Source organism: Neolamprologus multifasciatus, chromosome 18, assembly GCF_963576455.1.
Source record: "Neolamprologus multifasciatus chromosome 18, fNeoMul1.2, whole genome shotgun sequence".
NCBI classification, from domain to species: Eukaryota; Metazoa; Chordata; class Actinopteri; order Cichliformes; family Cichlidae; genus Neolamprologus; species Neolamprologus multifasciatus.
This window is the reverse complement of record NC_140456.1, coordinates 34869756-34887542: the sequence shown is the minus strand read 5'-3', so window position 1 is coordinate 34887542 and position 17787 is coordinate 34869756. Positions and strand designations below refer to the sequence as shown.

The following is a 17787-nucleotide window of genomic DNA, read 5'->3' as shown; positions in this document are numbered from 1 at the left end:
GGACTGTTATCCAGTGATGTTTATACAGCCAGTTGCATACAAAGAAACTTAATGCCATAACAGGAAATGAGTGTGTACAAAATAATAATACAAAATCACTAGTTTTAAACTCAGTGTTTGCAAATAATGTAAATTATTATTTGGGAGTAACAGGCAGAAGTTAGACAAAACATTCACAAAGAAGATGAAGATGAAGAGGCTTGGATGGAGCTCTGAGTAACATGTGAGAGGCTGAGATGAGGAAGAGCTGGTCTGCACGAAGGACTGCGAGGGCCGGCTCGAATGAGTTGGGCAGAAAGATAATTGGACTAGACCAGTGATGTCAGCAGTGAGCTTGACAGGAAAGTGGAAGTGATGAAAAGGATAGATTGGCCAACAAACACAGACAGATCTGCGATACAGATCTTTCTTTATTGAACCATGTGTAAGCTTCATTTCAATAAGCAGAGATTTTTAGGATGAATGGAACATGATTTATTGATAAACAGAAAGCCATCAAACAATTCCACAATTTTATTGTAACAATAATTCTATTCTTTTCTATTCTAAGCTTAGAAGTGGATCGTGGTAAATGAGACACAGAGCGGGCAGAGTAAAAGGGCCATCGGTGGCCAGAAGAGCGTTAAGGAGCTGAGACAGAGCTCATGATCTGTGATAGAGATCAAGGCCAGTGAAGGCTGGGAGAGAAAGCAGAGAGCCTGCAAGAGGCTGAGCGCTAGCAAAGGACAGACGAAGGAGAGAGCCTGCATTAAGGCTCAATTCAATTCAGTTTTATTTATACAGCGCCAAATCACATCGACAGTCACCTCAAAGCACTTTATACTGTAATGTAGACCCTACAATAATACATACAGACAAAAACCCAACAATCATATGAGCCCCTATGAGCAAGCACTTTGGCAACAGTGGGAAGGGAAATCTCACTTTGTATGGGAGTCTTGTGCATGAGTGAGGGGAGCAAGAGGTTGACAGATGGATTGGGGTGGCAGTGTTGCAGACACTGTTCCAGTCTGTCGTGGTGAAGAGAGAGCTAAACACAAAACCTAAGCTGATGATTTATTGGTCAGTGTACATGCCTCCCCTTACCCATGGTCATGAGCTCTTGGTAGGAAAGGGTTGTTTCTTGTGAAGCGCAGCGACGGAAAGAATTCAGTCAGAGGTGGACTCGCTGGTCTGTTGTGGATCGTTGTCCTGGTGCAGAACCCAAGTGCTACAGGCCAGAAACAGATGGCTGCACATTCTCCTTCAGGATGTTTTGGCAGACAGAGGAATTCATGCTTCTATTTACCACAGCGTTGTGCTAAATAAGTGTGTATGCAGCGCTACGACTAAGTGAGGCAGCAAAACAGACTCAGACCATCAGAGTACCACCACTGTTGGTATGATGTTCGTTTTCTGAAATGCTGTGTTACTTTTACACCACATGTAATGGGACAACTTCCAAAAATGTAACTTTTGTCTCGCCTTGGGTATCATCAAGATGTTTTTTGGCGAAACCGAGATGAGCCTTTATGTTCCTTTTTGCTCTCACTATGGTTCCCCACAGCTTTAGAAATGGCGTTATAACCTTATCCAGACTGAGAGATCTCAGTTACTGTGTTTCTCTAGGATCTTTAAGTTTACTCCACTTTGTCAGGCAGGTCCTATTTAAGTGATGTCACATATGATTGCATTTGTAACAGGCCATATATAATTTATAGAAAAACTTTATATATATCTTTTTTCTTCTTCTTGAAGCTTATGTGCAATTTCAATAAGGAAGATATGTAATCACTCATCTGCCTGCTTTCCTGGGTGTTAGTTTGGTTTTCTGTTCTCTGCACCACTACCATTTCCCCACTCTGTCAATCTTAATACTGCCATTGCTACTTTAGTTGTTGAAAAGCTGTTAATATAACAATATCCACTTCTTAAGTCTGAGGTCCAAACCAACGACTGTCTAAACTTTCAAACAAAAGCTGTGTCATCACAGAGAATTAAAAATGGTCCAAATTCTTTCACGTTCAATAAAATGATCAGTGTGGCTCTTCTCCCAGATGTAAAGTTTAACATCCAGGCATCCATGAAAAAGAGGATAAACTACAAAATCCTGTAGCTGGACGAATGGGCTTCATGTGTGACCATGACGAGCCACTGCCACTTGGTAAATATGCAGATAAAGTAAAACAAAGAAGCTTACGCTATACAAATGTGGCACAATTTACATTCAGCTGTCCCGTGTATTACTACGGTACTGAGAAATGTCTCTTAAGTAAAAAGTGTAAAGGGCAGTGAAAAGTTACACATTTAAAATGCACCAGAATGTATCTGTAAATAAATGTCAGTATTTCTTTCTTCACTTGAAGAAACATACGGTCAAGGTTAGGTGACCTCCACCTACTCTGTGTCCAGCAATGCCTCTGATCGAACCAGGGTTTGGTTGACTAGGGTCAGCGTGCTGCCTGAGTCCACCAAAGCATATACCCCTGTGAATGATTCAAACACCACACAACATTAATTGGCTGTTTTGCCACTTTTATTCAGGCACACACACACACGATATGCTTCAGCACTGAAAAGGGAAGATAGCTCATCAACCTAACTACCTCCACCTGCACCTCAGCCTCCCCTTGAGCCCACTGCACCACCCCTCCACTGCAGCAGAGCCAAAGATCACACCCCTGCCACAACCCCCTTGGCACCTTATGTCCCTCCTGGACCAGTGGTAGGTGTTGGGAGGCTGTGTCCCAAACAACCACACCTCCAACACACCTGGAGTCTGTGTGAGCCAGGTCATGGGGAGAGGAAACAGGAAGGAAAGGGTCATTACTTATTAGTAAATTAACCCACGATGTTGCCTGACTTTCAGTACACGAGCATCATGTCCATATGCACCACATGGGCGATCGTGGCTCAAGAGTTGGGAGGTCGCCTTGTAATTGGAAGGTTGCCGGTTCGAGCCTCAGCTTGGACAGTCTCGGTCGTTGTGTCCTTGGGCAAGACACTTCACCCGTTGCCTACTGGTGGTGGTCAGAGGGCCCGGTGGCGCCAGTGTCCGGCAGCCTCGCCTCTGTCAGTGTGCCCCAGGGTGGCTGTGGCTACAACGTAGCTGCCATCACCAGTGTGTGGATGTGTGGATGAGCGCTTTGGGGTCCTTAGGGACCAGTAAAGTGCTATACAGGCCATAATTAACATAACATTAACTTATCCAAAAAATAAAGATATCATTATCTGGATCAAATATATATCAGATCAAATACATAAATACAAATAAACTAGCATTTTGGATTGAAATAAATTTAAATTCTCAACGATAAAATTATGTACATTTTTTTTTTACAGCTTAAACATTTTTACTTTTAAAATTAAGTTTAGGAACAATTTAACTTTGGACATCAATTTTTAAAGTAGAGCCGAGAGAAATGTGTCTTCTGAGACAGAGTGGACCTCAAACAGTTGTGGCTGTTTTAGCCCACTGAAGGCTCTCTCATCACATGCAAGTCATGGGCAGAGTGCAACATATACGGAGAGCAATGCACACTTCTCCAGAAACGTTGATGCGGGATGCAGTGATAAGGTATTATTTACAAATAAACAATATCTAGAATCAAAACAACTTTCCCACTCACCTACTTCTCCAGATATCAGTGGGGCTGGTTCAGTGTCAGGACTGTGGGTGTGGGGAGATGGGAGTGGGACAGCTAAGCCTGACCCAGAAGCTTGATCTTTTTTTGCCAAGTCGGCAGATGCAGGGAAAGGTGATAAACACGTGTACACAGTGTTTGCCTGCATTGATTAGATGTTCAGCAAAATAACAAAGAGACACATTAAGTAATCTAACTAATATTAAATTAAAATATTAAATATAAAAGTCACAGATTTTCTTTCATGTAGACTTGGCTATGAGTTTCACTTCTATCACCCACAGACAAGGCCAACCTTTTTTGGTAAAAAAAATAAATAAATAAAATTGTGTCATCCTCTCTTTTGTCTTTTCTTTGGAACCCCAACTTTACTTTTCATGGTCCCATCCTACAGTGTCGTTCTGGATACGTGGTAGAGGCTGATGGGATTTTATTCTTTTTTGCCAAAAAGAAAAACAAATGAATGCTAAGAAAAAAATATATAAGTAATAAGAGTATAACACTCTTTTATGGCAGTAGGTTTGCACCTTTTGTACAAAAACAGACTGATTGACTGTTCTCCTATTTTGTCAGTCATTGACCATTAGAGTCATCATCACTTTTAAATTAGCTTATCACTTAAGAGTCATCCTAGTTAGTTCAGGGTGAAAGTGATCGACCGCAGGGGCTCATCCACCAAAGAGTTAACCACAACAACCCAAGAGTTGTTGTCACCTCAGTGAAACCTCGTACCCTCTACAGACGATGTGTCAGTTCGGTTAAGGAGGTTTTAAAGGATTCCTTCCATGCCCTCAGTTGAATTCAGCAGCACCTGGACCATGTGGGGGGAGAGCACGGCTTTACCCTCCTGAATTGCCTGAAGTTTTGTTCAAAATGCTTCAAGACAGACCAAAAGTCTTTGTCCATGGCCTCACTGAACTCCAACTATAGCTGTAGGTGTGCCAGGCCTGTCCGGCATTTTATCCCCACCAACTGATCTAACTGAGCACCAGGTGGTAATTATTTGATGGCTCACAAGGCCACAGATCAGATGATACAACTGCAAAATTCATCATCAACCAAAAATAATTTCAAACTTGTGCACCCAAATCTGTTTTGGAAAGTAGGTAGTCCTTCCACTCTAGAAAAAGAACTCATTAAATGAAATGAAAAAAAATTCCCAAATTACCATTTATGTCCTATACCTTTTTTTAGTTCTCAGCATAAGAGCAGTGTGGTGGGATTAAGGCACGACGGGACCACAGATCTGCGTTTTGACCCATCTTTATTCAGCACAACCCCTGAGTCCCGTGTTTTAACACGGTGGCCGTGATTGCGGATGCCGTGCAGGTGCGTCTGCAGCTTGTTGCTCAATAAGTATGGCGTGCTGACAGCTTAGTCTGTAGTGATTTTAGGCATCTTTTTTTTTTAAATTAAAAAAATAGATTGAAGACAGGCATATATGAGGGCGCAGACAGAAATGGCGGCAGAGGTGGAAAAGGGGTGGGGTGCTTTGGATAAGTGTTTTTGTCATGTAATTCGATTGCACTTTGTCAGGCCTCTAACCTAAAATCCTGACCATTCTGCATGTCCCACCTGAAGGCTAAGCTTCTGCTGGTGTAGCTTTCAGGGTCACTGAGGCTCGCAAACCCCCGATCATGTTAAGGCGGCAATCCCTCAGGAGGAAAACTGAAAAATAAAACAACAAAAAATAAAACAGAATATTCTTCATCAGATTATCACAACTAAAAACATTTACTTTAATTGGATGGCCTCTATCGAATATATTCAAACCCAATATTAACAAAACTAAAAGTTAGAAAAATAAAGTCAATTCACCAAGTCTTGAAAAATAAAACAGAAAAATAAAACTATCATCCAGATCTTATCTTAGAATTAGGCTATCATCAGCCTAATTCTCAAATCAATGTGCAAAATAAAGTAAGAATAAAATAGGATTAAATAAAATTTCGAATCACCATGTCTCTTCCATATCCAAGTTATATGTCACGGACTTGTCCTGGGTCAAGATCACCCAGTTCCTCTTCCTTGTATGTGACATGGTGTGACGACAGGGGTTTAACTTCCCTTTTTGAGCTGCTGGAAGTGTGTGTGTGATTACTGTGATTACTTTAGTATATGAAATGAGGGAACTGTTGATTGCAGAGCTGAAAGCTGGGCGGCTTTGTGTCGGCTCTGACAGACACAGGTCCTCCAGTCGTCTGTGCAGCAGACAGGCTCACAGAGAGAAACACACACTGTACAAACATAGATGTATTTTTTAGTTAATTATCTCACGAGACGACAGAGATTTGCTGCTTTATTTTGCTCTACCCTGCCTACTGAGAAACCTGACGCAGGCTCATTTGCATACTGACAGTGATTGGATGCTTAGCTGGGGGGAGGATCTCTGCTGAGTGCTGTGTGAGCCTGCACACAGAGTACGGAGGAAAAGAGCGAACGAGAGCTACTGTAAATGTACTAAATCTTGTCCATATTCAGTTTGTGGGAAATCTATTATTTTCCTTCAACGTCTAAAAGTTTGACTTAACGGGGCAGGATGTTTGTTTAAGGGGCCGCTGCCCCCTCTTGCCCCAGCACAGAGCCGGCCCTAATCACAATGTATGCACGTACACATCTGTACGTACCCCATCTCCTCCTTAACGGCCAATCTGAACGAAGCACAAACATCGTCACACATATGGGGTTTATTTCAGGAAGATTTATTGTAAATCCCAGTTTGCTTGATTTTCCTACATAGTGTTTATTTTCATTGGACCCCGTGAATGTTACGTTTGCATCAGTGTACGTTGACCGTACAGAACTTAATGGTCACATGAATTTGTATCCAGTGTTGTTTGGAAACACAGAAAGAAACATTTGAAGTCAGTCCATCAGAAAAGGAAGTAAATACTGAAACCTCGTTGACAAAAGTTTTAATGTTATACTCAAAGTCTGGAACAAAGTGGGACAAAAAGGTTCAGAACTCACAGAAAAACAGAAACAAAAGGTTTTCAACAGATAAATGTTTCCAAGATTCACACTTCTCAGTTAGTGTTTGAATACAAATTTAGCACACAGTGACAACTCACACTATGACCTACACTGGGACCAATACAGTACATGTACCATACTGGTATATACATATGTATATACAGATGTATATACATATTTACATACAATGGCTTCAGTGTATACGCATATATACACTGAAGCCATGTTTTAAAAGGTTTATAAGATGATCCCACACAAGATCCCTTACACCACTGCCTAAAATGCAGCTCCAAATCACCACAGAGCCTCCACCATGTTTTACATACGGCTGTATAAACTGGCTTTTGTTACCCTCTCCTGTATGTATGACCTTTGACCCAAGATTTGGAGTCTCGTCCCAAACGCCCTGCTGCTGATTTTCAGTCTAGTTCTTGTGTAATTTAGCATCCTTGAAGTGTTCCTTTCTAAGAATGGCTGCTCGACAGACACCCTATTACTGCCACACTTTCTTGTGTAGTTTCAAGTTATTTAAGGACACACTGCACACTATGCTACTTTTTTAGCTAATAGCTCCTTTGTTGGTGCAAAATACTCTTTTATGCCTGTCAAACTCTGCTGTCATTGGCATGTTCCACAGATTCAAGTAAAGAAGCTAACGGTGTAGAGATCCAGTTTAATGTGGTTCTTTGCTAACTGCTGACGTGAAACTGAAACCTTTGCTAGATTTGCAAAGGTGCTGCCTCTCAGCTGTGTGAGTTCTCATTTTGACTAAAAGTTTTTGCAAATGTTTTGCAAGAACTCTCACTTATGTGAGACCCCATGTGGACAGTCAGATGACTATTTTGACTGAAAGTCTTACCACAACTTTTGCAAGAATATGGCCTCTCACCTGTGTGAGTTCTCATGTGGACATTCAAATGGCTGTTCTGACTGAAGCTTTTACCACAGGTTACACAGGAGTAGGGCTTCTCACCCGTGTGAGTCCTTATGTGCACGGTCAAATCCCTCATTTGAATGAAACTTTTTCCACATGTTTTACAGGAATACGGCTTCTCGCCTGTGTGGATTTTTGTGTGGAATTTCAGATTTGTACTCTGACTAAAAGTTTTGCCACATGTCGCACAAGAATATGGCTTCTCACCCGTATGAGTCCTTGCATGAATTTTCAAGTTTGCTAAGCAAGCAAATCTTTTTCCACAAATCTTGCAGTGGTAAGGTTTTATACCTGTGTGCGTCGCCATGTGCACCGTTAAATTGCCTTTATGGTAAAATCTTTTCCCACATGTTTCACACGAGTATCGCTTCTCACCTGTGTGAAATCTAATGTGATATATCAGATTTGAGCTGTCTCTAAACGCTTTCCCACAGATGCTGCAGGAATATGGCTTTTCACCGGTGTGAGTTCTTATATGGACCAACAAGTTATCCTTTCTCCTGAATGTTTTCCCACATGCGTCACACGAGAATGGCTTCTCACCTGTGTGAATGCTCGTGTGTATTTTTAGCTTTGACGCATATTTAAATCTTTTCCCACAGGTGTTGCAAGAATATGGTTTCTCATCTGTGGATGTTCTTTTTTGATGTAGAGAGTTGTGAGAGAGGAGCAGGTGACTGCTTGGTTTCGGCTGGCAGTAATTTTTTTCCTCATAAATTACTGTATATGGATTGGTTTCCTGGTCAATTACAAGCTCCTGTCTCTCCTGACTTGTGCAAAGTTCCGTCCATTCTTCCTTAATCTTAGCCGATCCAACGTCCTGTTGATCCAGACCAGAGTTCTCCAGGTTAAAGAGGTACAAGTCCTCGAGAACCTCCTCCTTGCAGACATATTGCTGGAGCTGGTCTGGAGAGACAAAGTGGCACATAAAAACAGTCACATACAAATGAACATCTAAGCAAATTCTTTTTACCACAAGTGATGGCCAACGGATGGTTAACACCAGTGGTTCAGGTTTCACTTAAGGTTCAGCTGAAGCTGTTTGGTGTGCAGTATGTTGTAGGTCCAGGTTATGGTCGATGTTTTAGTTCAAACTTCAGCGCTCTGTGCAGCTGTCATTTTAAAAATAAACTGCAGGATTAACACAATCTACTTGAGTTGAAATATTTATTTTCCTAGAGTATTTAAAAGTAGAATGGGAGGCAGAGCCTTCAGTTTTCAGGCCCCTCTTCTGTGGAACCAGCTTCCAGTTTGTATTCGGGAGACAGACACTATCTCTACTTTTAAGATTAGGCTTCAAACTTTCCTTTTTGCTAAAGCATATAGTTAGGGCTGGACCAGGTGACCCTGAATCCTCCCTTAGTTATGCTGCAATAGACGTAGGCTGCCGGGGATTCCCATGATGCATTGAGTTTTTCCTTTCCAGTCACCTTTCTCACTCACTATGTGTTAACAGACCTCTCTGCATTGAATCGTATCTGTTATTAATCTCTGTCTCTCTTCCACAGCATGTCTTTATCCTGTCTTCCTTCTCTCACCCCAACCAATCACAGCAGATGGCCCCGCCCCTCCCTGAGCCTGGTTCTGCCGGAGGTTTCTTCCTGTTAAAAGGGAGTTTTTCCTTCCCACTGTCGCCAAAGTGCTGCTCATAGGGGGTCATATGATTGTTGGGCTTTTCTCTGTATCTATGAAGCGCCTTGAGGTGACTTTTGTTGTGATTTGGCGTTATATAAATAAAATTGAATTGAGTTGAAATTGAATTTTACTGCTTCGCGCTCAAAGATGAATGACTCCCTGCAGAATGAATTTTCTCTTATTTGCATGCAGATCTTTAATCAACATTTTATTATTTTGATCTGATAACGTTTCCGATTGGAGTAATCTGTGTATGAAACACCTCGTTTTATGTGAGCGCACACAAAGCCTGAAGCAGAAAGCCAGGCTGGACAAAGAAAGTTTAACTATCATCAGCTGGTCACATGTAAACAAATGAATTCTGGCTAACTGCAGTCCATCTTATATTCTTCACACTGGCTCCCAATAGATGATCAAATTCTTGTTTTAACGTACAGAGCACTAAATGGCCCCAGATTATTTATCCCAGCTTCTTATAAAACACTCTGCTGCTCGTTGTCTGCGCTCACAGGCTCAGAGTTTGTTGGTTGTTCTCCGAACACGACTGAAGACGAAAGGGGGCGGAGCCTTTCAGTCTGTGGCACCAAGGCTGTGGAACAGTTACGTTTGCTTGACTCTGTGGAATCCTTTAAAAAGCAGTTAAAACTTCATTATTTAAACGGGCCTTCTGTTAATCAACACTTCTGAATTGTTTTGAATTTGCATTGTTTATATTGTCTATTTTATTACTTAATGTTTTCTTTATTTTAACCTTTGTGTGCAGCGCTTTGTGACTGCCTGTCTACGAAAAGTGCTTAATAAATAAACCTCACTTACTTACTACTTACAAAGGGACACAAAGAGTGAACAGTGGACAGAAATTTGAACATGAACCTACAACAAACCACAAGATGGGTTTTCAAGATGGCTGCCAGTGTTTTCCAACTAGCTCTTCTCTGCGTATGAAGGGGCTCAAATATCCTTCTGAATCAACACATTTTTGTTGAACCATCTACTTAAACTTTGAATACTGCTGAGAGTACGGTGATGTTATAATTCTACTTTTGACCATTTGGGGTTTCTGGGAAGCGTATGGTGACAGAGAAATGTTCCTCTAACCCTGACTTAATATTGTAGATATTTTGTTTCCTCTGACTGAAAAACGAAACATGTCTAAGAAACCAAGACGTGAGCTTCTTAGTTGTGGTCAGCACAGTGTAAACCAGCAGGTTAACCTCATGAGCCTAACGGAGGAGGCCACAGTCAAAGGGATCAGTGGATTGAACTGAACAAAGGATTGATGAACAATATTCCCGTTCAATAATCCGATAATCTTATTCTCACTGGGCTGGACACACTGCAGCTATGCCAGGGCTACAGCTGGTGATGAGGACGCAGCATTTAGAGAGAAACACTACAGGAACAAGTCGTCCAATTCTTGAACAGCAAGAACATTTGTTTAGAAAAGCACCAAATGTCTAACTGCTACACTCTGACTGATTGTCATCCAGGCACCAAACACACTTAATACTTGATATTTTAAAAGTTGAGCTTAAACATGGTTATAATCCTGCTGCTGCTTGTCCGGGGCCGGGCTTTGGGAGCGATCGTTACATGTACAGATTTCTTACCTGTGTCCATGTTACAGTGACTCCCTGACATGGGAGAGATGTCCACATTGTAATTTTTGGTTCTGTGACATTTCGTCTTTGGCTTCAGCTCCTCATTGGTGGTTGATCCCATTTCTACATGTTTAGTTCCTTGCTGGTCTCTGGTGTCCACTACAGGAGAAGTTTGAGAGAGGAACTGGTTAACGTTTGGGTCGGGTTCATCAAGCACTCCTATTTAGTTAAAGTCACCATAAAGGTGCTGGTCTCCTGTTAATACAAGCAGCTTACTGCAACAGTCTTCCCCTTGCTCCTCTTTTATCAGGAGAGGCTCTGCTTCCTCCTGGACCAATCTGGAGTTCCTCTCCTGGTTACAGAGCTGCTGCTGCTCTATGAGAGCCTCATCTTTATTATTAATGACAAGTTGTTGTGGGAGGTCTATCGAGACAAAGGGACAAAACAAGGTTACATGTGTGATGATAGAAAAACACTCATACTTAGTACTGAAACACTGATCTATACTGATAAGGAGTACAGAGTGTTAGGACCAAGAGGATGCCACGTCGTGTGATAGAAATGAAAATGATCAGCCTAGGGTTGGGCAATTGGACAATATATCGTCTATTGACGATAGTGTTTACAATCTATTTATTTATTTTCCCATGACTAGGTTTGCTAATCATGATGGAGCTCATAGAAGTCAACAGAAAAAAAAATAATAGCGCTGTTTTAACAGCGCCCTCTTTAATCTGCGAGCAAATGCCCCTCCTCAGAGAGCGCCCAAATGCTTGTTGATGGAGCTGCAGAAGCTGGTGATAGCCTGGCATACTCAGCCAGATGGTGGACATGTACATGCTCATGCCAGTTAGTCATGTTTGAGAGCTTTGCTCGCACTATACGTCCGCACAAGCGGCACACCACTTTGGTTACATCCTCAGGTTTACCTCTTTTATTTGGTTTAAAGCCAAAGAAATCCCAAATTGGGGACTTTATATTTTTTTAGTGCTGTCAGCGTTAATGTGCCGTCATCACAACTAACGCGTTTAACAATTAACCCATATGGAGCGCAGACTGAGTCTATATCCCTGAAATGTCTCTGTCAATGCATTTCGGGCAGTTTGTCCAAATTTTGTTAATTCTGGGGGTTGAGAGCGTTACAAATTTAAATCGTGAGGATGATTGATGATTAAGAAATCTTGTTCTCAGAGTAATGTCAGAAAGATAGAAACCACTGCATGGTAGTGTTAGTGGTCAGTGACAGTGATGGGATGAATCTGAGTGTCTGTGATACTCATCATATTAGCGATCCTAACTGAAAAGTGGTGTGTAGTGTGTGGCCCTTTAAAGAGTTGATTTCGGGTTTGTGGCCCCACCTTATCCCAAGATAAAACAAAGCACTAACTTAACCATGCTGTGTTTTAGTTAAATGTGCTCTCATCCTGCATAGAGCAACAAACAACAAGACTGACAGTGAATGGAGAAACACTCTCCCAGTTTCTGTTCTGTTTTTGTCATGCTTATATCATACAACCTGAACATATCCGCAGGAGTCCCTGTCCCGTTTCCCCTTTCTCTTTGTTTAAAACATATAAAACAAGTCCATGCAATTCGAACTTAAAATTGTGTTTTCACCTTGCAAGTTTACTGGTACTTGATAAATGTTTGCTGCTATTTTTGGTCAACTGCCATTTTTGACTTCCCTCTGCAAGCGTCCAGCTGCAAGGGGAGAGATGAAGGACTACGATTCATCAAGCAATGTGATCATAAATAATCCACGACACTAATTATTTTATGCCTGCGTTTAGATTGCATATAGATTTTGACCATACTTGAGATTATTTATATTTTTTTGCATTTAAGAAAATGTTTTCTTTCAAGAATTGTTTTTATTAAATATGGCACGTACAAATGTTGTATGTAGTTTAAAACATTGCAATTTCTAAAATGGAACCAATGAGGAGTTTATTCTATTCATTTTTTTTCTCTTTTGAATATTTATAACTGCTCATTAATATGACAAAAGTATTTCTTATCAGATTACTCAATTAATTGATGGTATAATCATTAGAAAATAATCAATAGCTGCAGGTTTAATAATGTAGGAAGTTAACATTACCGTTGGGTAGAGTGACTCAGCCCATGGCTGTGGTGAATCATCACAGGACACTGAAACATCTCAATTTTCTCCAATAAAAGTCATAAAATAAAGACTTTCTCTATTTCTGTCGAGCATGCTGGTCACCAAGGGTGTAACAGGTACTGTCACGGTTGCTAGGCAACAGGAGGCGCGCGTCTTAGAAGCCGCTAACTTCCGGTCCTCCCGGCCTTCGTGCACGGGCAGGCCGGGTCCTTTAAAGGATGCCTCCCCTGAATTTGACACACCCTAAACCTCACTAACGCTTACCTAAGAATCACATCGCAGACGTGAGCATGCTCGGTAGCGCCGTCCATCAGCTCACCAGTACTCAAACACATAGCAGTACCACTCTGGGTTCATTAACACCATCGGAGCGTTACCTACCGATTCTGTGTAACTTTATTTTGGGGAACTTCACAGTGATATCCTGCAGTTTGCGCTGACTGATCTCGGCCTCATTCTGGACCATCGTTTTAACAAAGACTCCGAATATCTCTTCAGCAGCAGCCGTTAGTCTCTCGCTAACAAACTCTCGCAAATACTCAACGGAACACATCGTTACTTTGACAGCTCAAATATTTCTCTGTTATACGCGAATGCAACCGTTTTCCAGCTTCAACAAGCGGCTAACTTAGACGTAGCGCCAGGACTTCTGTTTCCTCTGTGTGTCACATTATAAAGTTCCGGCTAGAAAAGCAGGTGAACTTTTTGTTCCGTTATATATATGTATCAGTGTACGGATTCCTATAGTCCCAATTCAGGGTCTGCACGCTTGAAGTACGCATTTCAAGCGTGCAGACCCTGAATGTGACGTTGGCTGTGTCCCATTTCAGGGTCTGCACGCTTGAAGTACGCGCACTACGCGTACTACGTACGGTGCGTACTATAAGTACTAGAAGTGCGGAAGTGAGAAGCTTGTGAAATGGGACGGTCTAGCCTTCGTCGCGCTGTTCAGGTTGCCTAGCAACCATGATACTAACCGCGAGAAACGTTACATACAGCTTTGTTTGACAGAAATGAAGGAGAAAATTGTTTTGTTGGTCAATCATTTTTGTCATGACATCACTTTGATTAGTTGAGTATCTGAGGCTGAGACCACAGGACTGTAAAACATGATTGTTGGGCTTAATTTCTGTACTGAACAGTCATTTAAGATTAGCTAGTAAATAATAATTAGTTAATGTTGTTCATGAGACTAAAGTCATCTCACTATGGTAATGTAAATATAATATGGCCAATATTATAGTTATTGTCAGATTATTATGATATATATATATATATATATATATATATATATATATATATATATATATATATATATATATATATATATATCACTGACTTTTAAGATTAAGCTCGACTATATGTATATTTAGAAGTAGAGGCTCTAAAACCAAGTTAATGCTGAAAGTACAAACATCACTAGTGTCACATAACTTTGCCGACATGTGGCCAACAGCAATGTTTTAATGTTCTTCATTATTAAACATTCGCACATGAATAAGTGACGTCATATTCAGTACTTACTTTTGACAGTTCACTTTTCGGCCGCTCCCTTCTGCCGTATTTTGCGGCAAAACTATCCACACCCACCGCCGCGCTATGAATTGTGGGATATATGGGACCACGAAGCGTGCACCGGACCACGCTTGATATTTGGGGAAATCGATGGCGCATTTGGAGTATGCATTTGAAGTACACTTCGAATTGGGACAGCCGTCGTCGCGTGGCGGTGACGTAACCGCACTTAAAATGCGTACTTCAAGCGTGCATACCCTGAAATGGGACACAGCGGTTCTGTATCGAGGCTTCAAAGCTTGTGTCGATTAATTGAGGGGGCGTTTCCGCGATGCGCGTATCGAGGCTTGCTTCATTTATGGGAGGAGCTGAAAATGATGACGTCCGAAGCCTCGCTGCCCGGCTGTACCACGTGACTGGTTCATGGAGTGGTTCGAACTTTGCCGCGAGCTATGACAGCGACATAAACCCCTCAGACTCCATTCAAAATGTAGGTGTTTGAGGACAAAGGATTTAAAAAGATTTGTTAAATCATTAAATCCTAGCTATGTTCTCCCCACTAAAAAGGTCATAAAAGCAGTGAAAATTTAGTTTTTACAGAATAAAATGTGGGCAGGACTGAGGCCTCAGTGTGTAGCTGTCCATATCTCAACGTTACAAAAGCACAACCACTGTCCACACCCCAACCACACCTCACAGTAAATGATCATTTCCATTTTAAGCATTTCCAAATGATCATTTTCCATACTGCCAGTATAAATATACACAGTATACTGCCATCACTACAATATAGATGTTTTACACACTCCTTTTGTTGTTGACATTTACAGGCTGTGTGCAAACGGCCACACTCTTCAAATTCATGCCAACTAATATTTTTATGTCCAGTAGGTGTCCTACTAGAGCAAATGAAGCTTGAAGAAGCTTTGCGCTGGGGTGAACCAATTGGATGAAAAGCTTCAGTGCTTCATGAAGCTTCATCTGCCCATCACTAATTTCAAGTGCGATTACGTCACGCGACGACGGCTGTCCCAATTCGAAGTGTACTTCAAACGCATACTCCAAATGCGCCGTCGACTTCCCCAAATATCAAGCGTGGTCCGGTGCACGCTTCGTGGTCCCATATATCCCACAATTCATAGCGCGGCGGTGGGTGTGGATAATTTTGCCGCAAAATACGGCAGAAGGGAGCGGCCAAGAGTGAACTGTCAAAAGTAAGTACTGAATATGACGTCACTTATTTATGTGCAAATGTTTAATAACGAAGAACAATAAAACATTGCTGTTGGCCACATGTCGGCAAAGTTATGTGACACTAGTGATGTTTGTACTTTCAGCATTAACTTGGTTTTAAAGCCTCTCTCTCTCTCTCTCTCTCTCTCTCTCTATATATATATATATATAAAAAATATATATCATAATAATCTGTCAATACTATAATATTGGCCATATTATAGTTACATTACCACAGTGAGATGATTTTAGTCTCATGAACAACATTTGCTAATTGTAATTTACTAGCTAATCTTAAATAACTGTTCGGCACAGAAATGAAGCCCTTGAATCATGTTTTACAGTCCTGTGGTCTCAGCCTCAGATACTCAACTAATCAAAGTGATGTCATGACAAAAATGAATGACCAACAAAACATTTTTCTCCTTCATTTCTGTCACACAAAGCTGTATGTAACGTTTCTCGCGGTTAGTATCATGTTTGCAAGGTAACCTGAACAACGCGACGAAGGCCAGACCGTCCCATTTCACAAGCCTCTCACTTCCGCACTTCTCGTACTTATAGTACGCACCGTACGTAGTACTTGTAGTGCGCGTACTTCAAGCGTGCAGACCCTGAATTGGGACATAGCCTATTACAGTGGTCGGCAACCTTTCTGATGATGAGTGCATCTAAAATTCCCTCAGAAGTCAGTGTGCCATATGATTGCGTCTGTAGTTCTGCAAACTTTGACCCCACAGAGTCGAGCTTTTCAGTTCAATCAGCTGCATTTCAAAAGCAGAAAAGCTGTTGTGACAGTGAAGTACAGTCTTGTTGGTATATGTATGATTTCTATACATTTTATATCAGATAAAAACTTTGGTTGTAAGATTCAGATCATTATTTATTAAAAGCGAGACATTTTAAATGAGAATAAAAAATAAAAGTATTTCTTTGTGCCCTCCTTTCCCTGTTAATGTCCTACCTGCCTCCCTGGCAGAACTAGACCCGCCCCTGCACAGTTACAGTAACTTCCCTTAAACTCCTTCATGTCACCTAAAAGGTAAACCTGTTTCTCCATCACCTGTTCAGCTCTGATGATTCAGTAAGGACATCTCCTGGTTTCATCTTCATGTTTCCCTCTCACCACATATCCAAACCATCATGACCAGCAGCTTTACAGCTGTGGCTCCAGCAAACATCAGCTGATACTAGAAAGTAATATTAAATAAATTCTAACAACAGCTGATCAAGCTTAAACGTGCTGCTGTTGTTTAACGCGACATCCGCTGGTTTCTTCTTTCACTGGTGATAGTGTTTGGAACCATACAGTCAGACGGTCAGCATACCGTCCTGCTGCTGATAGAGTACAGGACCAAATCAAATCAAATCAAATCACTTTTATTGTCACATCACATGTGCATGTACACTGGTACAGTACTTCTTGTGTGCGAGCTTCACAAGCAACAGAGGTGTGCAAAAAATACAATAACATAAAACAAGCAAAATATAAGAATGGCTAAATCTGAGAGTAATAAATATATGTACAATATAAGAGTGTATGCATTACTGGATGTGTATACTAAATATGTTTTTCTACGTGTGTGTGTGTGTGTGTGTGTGTGTGTACATATTTTACAAATTAAATAGAGTAAACAATAAAATAAATATATAAAATATACAGAGGTGGGTAGTTGGATATTGTGCAAAACAAGTGGCATTAATGTACAGTATGGAGTGCATAATGTTGAAGTTCCAGTAGTGAAGCTGAGGTGTCTATGAAGTGTTCAGCAGTCTGATGGCCTGGTGGAAAAAGCTTCTCTCAGTCTGCTGGTTTGGGACCTGCAGAACCTCCTGATGGAAGTAGTCTGAACAGTTTATGGCTGGGTGACTGGAGTCCTTGATGATCCTCCCCACTTTCCTCAGGCACCGCTTCCTGTAGATGTCCTGGAGGGAAGCTCACCTCCAATTATCCGTTCAGAGCACCGCACTACTCTCTGGAGAGCTTTGCGGTTGTAAGCGGTGCTGTTGCCGTACCAGGTGGTGATGCACTCAACAATCATATGACCCCCTATTGATTGATTGGTTGACACCACTGGGTCAGGGCGCTGACCGTTGGTGATAAGACCCACCACTGTAGTGTCGTCCGCAAACTTCACAATGATGTTG

The 17787-nt window shown here is 41.5% G+C and overlaps 1 protein-coding gene across 1 annotated transcript; it reads right to left on the bottom strand.

Moving 5' to 3' along the window:
- Positions 1 to 6391: 6391 nt before the first annotated feature.
- On the bottom strand, positions 6392 to 13664 carry LOC146498468 (uncharacterized). Its single transcript, XM_085140534.1, has 4 exons — positions 13273 to 13664; positions 11043 to 11189; positions 10776 to 10925; positions 6392 to 8436 (listed from the first exon to the last, which is right to left on the bottom strand). The coding sequence occupies exons 1-4, from the start codon at positions 13442 to 13444 to the stop codon at positions 7340 to 7342; spliced, it is 1566 nt and encodes a 521-aa protein (XP_084996660.1). The 5' UTR covers positions 13445 to 13664; the 3' UTR covers positions 6392 to 7339.
- Between the last annotated feature and the right edge of the window lie 4123 nt (positions 13665 to 17787).

Excerpts from the sequence above, each read along its gene's own strand:
- LOC146498468 (XM_085140534.1), bottom strand. The coding sequence starts at position 13,444 with ATGTGTTCCGTTGAGTATTTGCGAGAGTTTGTTAGCGAGAGACTAACG. Across the intron at positions 10,926-11,042 it reads GCAAGGGGAAGACTGTTGCA|TGGACACCAGAGACCAGCAA; the intron begins GTAAGCTGCTTG and ends CTTCTCCTGTAG. Across the intron at positions 8,437-10,775 it reads TCACTGTAACATGGACACAG|ACCAGCTCCAGCAATATGTC; the intron begins GTAAGAAATCTG and ends TTGTCTCTCCAG.